Source organism: Engraulis encrasicolus, chromosome 23 (assembly GCF_034702125.1).
Source record: "Engraulis encrasicolus isolate BLACKSEA-1 chromosome 23, IST_EnEncr_1.0, whole genome shotgun sequence".
In the NCBI taxonomy this organism is placed as follows: Eukaryota; Metazoa; Chordata; class Actinopteri; order Clupeiformes; family Engraulidae; genus Engraulis; species Engraulis encrasicolus.
The window spans coordinates 3,838,767-3,848,766 of NC_085879.1; the positions used below are offsets into that span (position 1 = coordinate 3,838,767).

The window sequence follows — 10,000 nt, forward strand, 5'->3', positions numbered from 1 at the left end:
AATTTTCAAACTAGAATCTTCAGTAATTTAGCAAAGATCAGCTCAGTCTGACTTGAGACACCAAAGAGAACAGCTGCTTTTTAACCATGAGACTTCAAGATTTTTTCTGCTGCTGCCTACCTGCTCCTGGACAGAACATTGATGATGATCAGAAATCAAGGAGCACTAAGGTAGACAACAGCAACAAGAAGAAATCTGGCAAAGGAATTTGGAAGAGACTGGCTAACCCAAGCAAGAAAAAACTAAGAAAAGAGGCCAAGCAACTGAGAAATCAAATGGCCGATAGAAAGAGGAAGGAGGTCCATGTGATGGACATTATCTCTGAATATGAAGAAGAACCCGTGAAGGCCCCACGTCCACGTCCAGTGAAGTGGGAGACTCTTTATGAGAATGTGGAGGATATCAGGATTGAGAACATGGTCTTGCACAAGGCCTGGGTCCATGCTACCCAGCACAGCAAGGATGCTGTCAGCCCAGTAATACATGTGGGGATGCCTGAAGAAGACACAGCACGGGCCAAGGCTGAGATTCCACTCAGTATTGACCTGCTGGAGTCTGTCTATGCCAACTTGTCCCGTAAGTATTATGCCATCTATGTCCTTAAGTTGCTCTGGCTATTCCTCAAACTCACCAGCCAAATATTTTCTTAAAACTATTGTTAACTTTCAATTATTTACATTTTACTTAACTTTCTTTACGAGTCTGGAATACTACAAACTGATTACTTAAGATTAGATTATATTATATTAGATAAAACGTCAATTTCTGATACACATGAAACAAAAACTAAAATTCTGGCGTGGCTCCAGTCATTCTCACATTAAACAAGACATTTTCTATATATTTTTTTAACAGCTGGCATTGACATGGATCTACTGCGTCACCTGGAGCAACTCTCCAAGGATTTGTCCAAAGGAGATAACAGTAAGTCAAGCTTTAAATAATATATATTTTAAACAGAAGAATTGCACAGAACATTCAAAAGTATTTCTGATTTGATTTCATGAAATGATTTCAAGTTTCAGGCTATTTTTTGTCAGCATATTGAATGAAGATTACGTATGAAAATGCACTATTGTATACAAATACATTTGGATGGATTATAATGCCATATCAGTGGATAATAATTAGATCCATAGATTTGACTGAGTGATTGACTGAATACAATACAATACAATACAACCTGTATTTAAATAGTGCAATATCACAACTAAAAGTTTTCTCAAAAACGCTTTCAAAATACACATACACACATATACACTTTCCCACATTCACACACCAGCTCTGGAGGCTGCCGCACGGCCCCAATTGTCCGGGGTTCATGTGAGAAAGTGAACACATATGCACGCATTCACACATGGGTCAAAGACGTTTAAAATGGCATTGTCATTCAGTGTAACGGATACCTTCTGCTGAGTGTAACGGTAAAAAACTCTTTTATTTTATTTTTTTCCCAGTGAATTCATGAAAGCCTCCGCTGTCATGCATTCACTTGAAACAATTTAAAAATCATGTTTTTTTACCGTGACAGTCAGCCGAAGGTATCTGTTACACTGAATGACAATGCCATTTTGCACGTCTATGACCCACATACAATACAATAGCAATATCCCTATAGAAAGATTATTCTGGAAGTGTTTGTAGCATAGCCTAATTTCATAACATCAAGACCTAGCCTACTAGCACAGGAAGACAGAAAGTCTTAACTTTACTTATGGGTGTCCTCTCCCTTCTCTTGCCAGGCGGAGGTGATCAGCCTTCTCAGGCCAGTGAGAGCCCTGTGCTGATCCCCAACGCTGGAGACCGAGAGCTGGTGCAGAAGCATCTGACCATCCATGAGGAGGATGAGAAGGAGAAGGAGAAGGAGAAGGAGAAGGAGAAGGAGAAGGAGGAGGAGGAGAAGAAGGAGAAGGAGAAGGAGAAGGAGAAGGAGAAGGAGAAGGAGAAGGAGGAGGAGGAGAAGGAGGAGAAGGAGAAGGAGAAGGAGAAGGAGAAGGAGAAGGAGAAGGAGGGTGCTCTCTTGGAGGAGGAGAGGAGGCTGCAGCTGCTGACTTGGTTCCAACAAGGAGGACTGGATGTTTTCAATACAGCAACAGCAGCAGCAGCCCAGATGAAATATATTGTGGCACTATTGCTTAGCAATTTTTTCATGCTAATGATGCACAAGCTATATTCATTCATCAACATTTAATAATATTATTGATTTAGTGTACTAGTCCAATATTATATTTTTATATTCAAAAATAGCAAAATTGATATCAGGTATTTTAATTACAATAAATGTTATTCATAATCTACCATTTTGTTGCTTGCTCTTTTTCATGTATTAGTGTATGGAAACTGTTGACTGAAAATATATTGGTATACATTTTGTAAATTGACATTGAGAATGTTTAATAAGGGTCATGATCATATGCTGTATATTTTGCGAAGGTTTTATCAGCCACACCCAACCCACTTTCTCTGTGTGATCAAGAAACACCTCAGGAGGTCTGGCAAATTCACCAATTCACCTGGGAACAATGACACCCGCACACCTTGGAGATATACGGGGGATGGTCAGTTTCAACTACAAAAGGCCGATACACGAGAGAAAGACAGGATTTTCTTGGCTGTTGCTGTTAGGGTGAGGTCACAGGAGAACAGAATTCAAAAATGTTTTAATTATTTGTAACTTCATGCCAGATGCTTTGGATAAATAAACCCGCTAAAATCAAGAATTGGACACCATGCTCTCTGACTCTTTAAAAAGAACACGCTGGATTCTAGCCAACACATAGTAAGTTTGGAAAATGAATTTTAAACAGGTTTACAAAGTTTGGTGCAAAATGGCTGAAATCCAACATAACCCAATACATCTTAAGCGAGGAGTATTCACATTTAACAATTTACCAATCCTAAACTAACAGCACAACCCATGGTCTATTATTGTCCTTGTGTAGCAGTCTGGCACGCACGCATGCACACACAACAATTATATACCAATATACATATCCATAAATAAGCCAAACCAATGCTATCTTCCTCCCTGGAAGGCCACATATTGCTTTGCACTCATAAATCACAAGTTCAACTTCAAAGAGAAGTTGACCTCTGACCTGTAAGATGACCCAGTGTCCTTCCTTAGAGGCTGTCTTCATAGCGGCCTCAGCCACTGCCTCCTGGCCCTGACCCAGAGACACGTTATGCAGCTTCCCCAGGTCTATAGTGAAGCCCAGCTTTTTGCCTACATAGATAGAAACACACACACACACACACACACACACACACACACACACACACACACACACACACACACACACACACACACACACACACACACACACAGAGCAAACACATTTCAGTCACATGTTCTAATAGTTTTGTTCACTTGAAACATGGGTGGGTTCAAGGGATGGGGTGGGTGGTTGTCCCGCGTTTCAGCAGAAAATCAAAGCTGGCAATCTGAATTCTTGCCTAAAACTCATGCCTAATGCCTAATGCTTACTGTAGGCCAAAGTATCTCTGTATCTCTATCTTCTGTAGTGGCATGAGAACTAACACCATTGAGGGGTGCTCCAGGCCAAAATCATCAACAGTCTATCGGGCAAATGCCCTGTATGCCATATGGCCGTCCCAGCCATGTACTGTATATGTCTAGCCTGTCCATTCCCTCATTTTTATGTTTGTTTGACTGAAGCACTTATAGTTTCAGTTAAGTTTCACTAAATATTTATGCAAGAATCAGAAGGTCCCTTCCTTTGTGTGTGTGTGTGTGTGTGTGTGTGTGTGTGTGTGTGTGTGTGTGTGTGTGTGTGTGTGTGTGTGTGTGTGTGTGTGTGTGTGTGTGTGTGTGTGTGTGTGTGTGTGTGTCTATATCGTGATATCAATATACTGTCAAACCATATCAAATTTCAGAATATCGAGTTGAAACAATATTTTTGCAATTTGTCTATACTGCCAATAGGGAAGGTTATGCTAAGCGCAATACATTCCCTTAGCCATTGCAAGCACTGAGCAGACTTGCTACACAACACTCATGCAGAACACCACTCTGTGTTTCTCTATGGTCCTCCACTCACACTGCTGAAGGGAGGGAAGATTGTGAACTGTTTAGCACAATTATTTGTCTTTGAAAGAAATATTGTCTAAAAAAATTGGGATATCGATATTGACTGAAATTATCCGTGATATTGATTTTTCTCATAATCGAGCAGCCTTAGTGTGTGTGCGTGCGTGCGTGTGCGTGCATGTGTGTGCGCGTGCGTTACCCAGTGACTCCACGTCTTTCAGGGGGTCCACCCCAGGAGAGAGGATGAAGAAGACAGGGGATGACGGCCCGCTCTCTCTGAATGACTTTGCAAACTCCGTCTTACGACCCTCAGTGTACTTCACACCCAGCTTCTCCTCCACAAAGCCCCTGAAAATCAATGACAGTGATCACACTCTATCAGGGGTTCCCAACCCTTTCCAACTTGGGGTCCACATGACATTTTCACCAATTAACAATTAAAACTCAAATGAACAGTCAACAGAAACATGCACACACACACACGCACACGCACACGCACACGCACACACACACACACACACACACACACACACACACACACACACACACACACACACACACACACACACACACACACACACACACACACACACACACGTGCGTACCGTACTGCGTAGGTCATGCGGTCAGGTCGTAATGCCCTCATCATAATGAGTCTCTGTAGGCTGCTCTTTGTCTTCCACTCCTGAGGGAGGCGCTCCTGCTCTGGACAGGCGGACTCCACAACCTTACGCCAGCGCTTAGGAGAGCCCTCAATGTCCCGATCGAGACTTCGGAACTCCTCAGTGAAACTCATTGTCTAAACACACACGCAGGCGCACACGCAGGAATAAATGGAAATACGCACAACTTATGCCACCAAGAACTTTTACGGTAATTGGAGACCAGAATATATTTAATTACAGCATGTCACAGAAGTGAATACACCCCTCACACTTCTGGAGATTTGTGAGTACTGTATATCTTTTCATGGGACAACATGATAGAAATTTCACTTTTGCACAATGAACAGTAGCCATTGTAAAATGTATATAGCCACTTCAATTTATAATGTTAAATGGTCCTGAAAGGCAAAAAGTACAGGAATGACAGGGTGTATGTGTGTGTTGGTGTCGTTGTGTTTATGTGTACCTTGATGGCACTCCATGCTGTGTTAGATAGGAAGTCTACTGGGCTGGCGTAACTGTGATCCACATTGAAGCGCAACAGGAAGTCCAACTCACGCACATCAATCTCCTTACTCATCAGCAACAACTGCAAACACAAACATACACACACACACACACACGCACGCACGCATGCACACGCCCAAACACCCAACCACCCACACACGCACACACTTATTAGAAGCAAACGGGTTCGCATATGCGCACATGCACATGCACAAACACTCACACAACATTGTCTTTTTTATTATGCCTAGTTTTTCAAACATCAGCCTGTATGAACATCAAAACCTTTTAAGATTTAAGCATTCCAGGACATGCACATTTGTATAAAAACAGAGGGTGTGATCTAAGGAGCGCAACACCATATGTAAGGTGTGCATAATTGGAAGGCAACTTAGTTTTGCTCTAGGAAAATGTGCCATAAAATACCTTACAAACTCTGAAAAGTGACTGTCTTGAAATGATTGGTAATAAAGGTGAAACTACCCAAAACCTCCACTGTGGTTCTGAGCGTGCAGTGTGGTTCTAACTTGTGGCGTGTCGGGCATCGATTGGCCACTGCCAGAGGGAGAAGTCATGTGTCTAATATGTCATGATGAGTCATGTGTGTGTATGTGTGTGCGCTCCTTACCTGAAAGGCTAGTTGTGCGCTAAAGGTTAGCTTGTCTCGTTGGAAGAGTCCTCTGCTGATGTAGGTGAATGTGGAGTAGGTGATGCAGTCAATCAGAGTGCTCACGCGAGACTTGACATCCTCACACACCTCTGCTACCTCCACTGCCTTATAGAAGACCATGTTAAATGCCTGTGTGTGCGAGAGAGAGAGAGAGAGAGAGAGAGAGAGAGAGAGAGAGAGAGAGAGAGAGACAGACAGACAGACAGACAGACAGACAGACAGACAGACAGACAGACAGACAGAGAGAAAGAGAGAGCAGGGCCGGATTAAGAAGGCCCGTGGTCCCTAGGCAACAAGTTGCAGTAGGCCACCATGGAAGGCAACAGAATTACATAGACGGTTCACAATTCCAAACCAAGGGGGTATAAAGAAGATTTAAAACTCTACCTCACACGGCAGACTAAATGATCAAAACTGCATCTTGTCACATTTCTCCAATTATGTTGATTTCCCCCCCTTTGGACAACTGAGGCCCCTGGAAGATGGGGCACACACACACACACACACACACAGACACAGACACAGACACAGACACAGACACAGACACACACACACACACACACACACACACACACACACACACACACACACACACACACACACACACACACACACACACACACACACACACACACACACACACACACACACACACACACACAGACCTTGAGGGAGAACTGGTACATGGGGTGTATCTTGTTGAGGTCGTTCATGATGAAATAGAGGAGAGATGCTCTGGCCGCCACAGCCCTGTAGTGCTCACGAGCCTCGTTAATCTTCACTTCATTCACACGCGCCTCCAGCACCTACACACACACACACACACACACACACACACACACACACACACACACATGTATGCATACGCGCACACACACACACACACACACACACACACACACACACACACACACACACACACACACGTAAGGATACGCATACACACACGCACACGCACACGCACACACACCCACACAAATTAATGACAGTTATACTGTACATGAGAAGTCTATATAAGTAGCTTCTTCAAAAACGTGAAGTAACAGTGGGTTGGTAAATGTAACTGCATTATAACAACTGAAAAAGGATAATTACATTACCTATTTCTGCATATAGCAACAATGTTGGTAACAGAATTTGAAGAATTTAGTTGCAAAATGACTTAAACAACATTTTTTTCACTTTTGCAATTTATTGTTCAGAAGTCCCTTCATCTATGTGTGGATTCTTGCCATTCAAATATTTGAGAACATACTTTTTAAACCTATGTAAAATGCATTTTTCAATGCAATACCCAATACAAAAAGGTCATGCACACGCACACGCACGCACGCACGCACGCACGCACGTGCGCACACACACACACACACACACACACACACACGCACACAGGCGTCACACGTCACACACACACACCTTCATCTCGATCTCTGCGGCGGTGTGCTTGGTGGTCTCTAGCTTCTCCACCAATAGCGTGTCTCCCAGGAAGTTGCTCTCGGCGGCCGACAGGCGGGTCAGCAGCTCGTCCTCCAGCTGCTTCAGCTCGATCTTAAACAGGTTCTGCTGCTTAGTCAGCTCAGACTGGGGACACACACACACACACACACACACACACACACACACACACACACACACACACACACACACACACACACACACACACACACACACACACACACACACACACACACACACACACATATTGTCAGCTCAGACTAAGGAATGTGAACAGAGTATAAANAGGTGAAAAAGTGGATCGCACTCGGGTTCTTCTTTTCTTCTTTTTTATTTTGTATTTACATAGCAGCAGAAGTGTAGAGTAGCAGAGTATACAAATGAAAATGGATAAATGTGAGAAAGGAACACACAATGAACATATTTTTTGTTGTTACAAGATGTAGACCACTCAAGAAATCACTCGCTGTAAATATGTTCATTTCTTTATTTCAGTAAACGGTTGAAACAAAAGGACATCTGACTTCGTTATTTTGATGGTGTGTAAATGTAGTAAATATCCACAGTCAAAACAATCAGATTTTCTCAACCTTGATTTAACAATTTAACCCTGGCGTGATCTCTCTGTGTTGACAACCTGTGTGTGTGTGTGTGTGTGTGTGTGTGTGTGTGTGTGTGTGTGTGTGTGTGTGTGTGTGTGTGTGTGTGTGTGTGTGTGTGTGTGTGTGTGTGTGTGTGTTGACAACCTGAGTGTGTGTGTGTGTGTGTGTGTGTGTGTGTGTGTGTGTGTGTGTGTGTGTGTGTGTGTGTGTGTGTGTGTGTGTGTGTGTGTGTGTGTGTGTGTGTGTGTGTGTGTGTACCTTGAGCTGTTCCAGGTCTGGCCTCTCTATGTTGACGACCTGAGCCAGTAGCTGGTCCTCCAGGCCGTCTCTTGTGACGGTGAAGTTGATGAGTGTGGTCTGGGCCTGGATCTCTGGTTTGTAGTGCGGGTTGGCCAGCTTAGTGTGGAGGATCAGGCGGAACGCAGGGTGGAACACACACTCCTTATCGCCCACCTTTATACACCTGACACACCATGCACGCACGCACGTACGCACGCACGCACGCACACACACACACACACGTTTTATACGTACAGACAAAAGCTCAAATTCAGAGACACCATTGCTCAATACTCATGCACTCTATACTGTGTGTGTGTGTGTGTGTGTGTGTGTGTGTGTGTGTGTGTGTGTGTGTGTGTGTGTGTGTGTGTGTGTGTGTGTGTGTGTGTGTGTGTGTGTGTGTGTGTGTGTGTGTGTGTGTGTACCTGCCCTTCTTGATGGTGTGTCTGCCCAGGAGGGGGTCCAAGACTGGATCCACCGTCTCCTCCAGATTCTCAATAAGCACCGGATCCCCCATCACCACCGCCTGCTCAATCACATCCACATAACTACACACACACACACACACACACACACACACACACACACACACGATGTGCACGCACACACACACACACACACACACACACAGACACACACACACACACACACACACACACACACACACACACACACACACACACACACACACACACACACACACACACACACACACACACACACACAGACACACACACACACACACACACACAATCACTACTGGCAGGGGCGTAACAGCAAATTGTGGGCCCTATGTACAATCAGCTCAAATGGACCCCCTTCAGTGATCTACATAACGCACAGTTACTGGGGCCCCATGTATATAGGGGGCCTACACAGTGTCTGTTCACTGTGTAGGCCCCCTATATAAATGGGGCCCCAGTAACTCAGACACACTTTAGCCCCCTGAACGACACCCCTGACTAACTGGATCCCCCAACACCACCGTTTGTTTAATCCCATCCCCAGCTCTCTTACTCACCCCTTCTGTCCCAGGCTGATGATGCGGAGGCGGTTGCCATAGTGACTCTTGAGCCACTTGATGCCCTGGAGCTGGGGGTCTATGAGGAGGGGCCACCTCTCACAGCTGCTGAGGATGGTGGCATTCTGGGTGGACATGCGGTCGCCCGGCAACCCCTCGTTATTCCACTGCGCTACGGTGGCATCGTCGGTCAGCATCGAGACCGGATCTAGACCCTCCATCATGGGGATGCGCACCTTACGCACGCAAGCACACACACACACGGTGAAAGCATGTCTGTAAATATCGGAGGGTATAAATGGGCCTTAAAGGTGGGGTTGCAGGTTAACCATTTTACGAAAATGTGCTATTATGACATCACGTTGGGGGTTCCGCAGGCTCATAGGAGTCTATGTAGAACCTTAGAATCCTGGGGGAGTTCCCCCAACGTGATGTCATACCTGCAACCCCACCTTTAACTTAACATATTCAGTGGCCTTACAAAAAAAACTTCAAAAGCAATATAGATTACTGGTTACACTATGCCAACATTCGGAGAACAATGTGTTAGGTATATTGTATGAAGGTATAGTTTTGTTATTTGGTAAAACTGACATTCTCAGAGTTCAAATGGAAACAAATTAGCTATGATTTAAAGCAGGCTAACAAACACAAAGATCATTTCCTTCATTCTTTGCATCTTTTTAGGTTTCAAATGTGTATAAATGGCCTTAACATTCCATATTCTGTAGCTTCACAAAAAACTTT

At 44.2% G+C, this 10,000-nt stretch overlaps 2 protein-coding genes across 2 annotated transcripts in view; one reads left to right on the forward strand and one right to left on the reverse strand.

Moving 5' to 3' along the window:
• LOC134440110 (glutamic acid-rich protein-like) overlaps positions 1–2,297 on the forward strand; it is a 2,496-nt gene extending 199 nt beyond the window's left edge. The window contains exons 1-3 of the mRNA XM_063190049.1: positions 1–576; positions 856–924; positions 1,743–2,297. The exon at positions 1–576 is cut by the window's left edge and continues 199 nt beyond it. Coding sequence (XP_063046119.1) covers positions 87–576; positions 856–924; positions 1,743–2,191 — 1,008 coding nt within the window. The 5' untranslated portion in view covers positions 1–86 and the 3' untranslated portion in view covers positions 2,192–2,297. The remainder of the gene's footprint in view (positions 577–855; positions 925–1,742) is intronic.
• Positions 1–10,000, reverse strand: part of dnah9l (dynein, axonemal, heavy polypeptide 9 like) — an 83,726-nt gene that overhangs the window by 12,468 nt on the left and 61,258 nt on the right. The window contains exons 63-72 of the mRNA XM_063190817.1: positions 9,254–9,489; positions 8,658–8,780; positions 8,209–8,413; positions 7,310–7,474; positions 6,559–6,699; positions 5,852–6,022; positions 5,183–5,305; positions 4,657–4,850; positions 4,251–4,399; positions 3,099–3,226 (exon numbers count right to left, since the gene is read on the reverse strand). Of these exons, the coding sequence (XP_063046887.1) occupies positions 3,099–3,226; positions 4,251–4,399; positions 4,657–4,850; positions 5,183–5,305; positions 5,852–6,022; positions 6,559–6,699; positions 7,310–7,474; positions 8,209–8,413; positions 8,658–8,780; positions 9,254–9,489 (1,635 nt within the window). The remainder of the gene's footprint in view (positions 1–3,098; positions 3,227–4,250; positions 4,400–4,656; positions 4,851–5,182; positions 5,306–5,851; positions 6,023–6,558; positions 6,700–7,309; positions 7,475–8,208; positions 8,414–8,657; positions 8,781–9,253; positions 9,490–10,000) is intronic.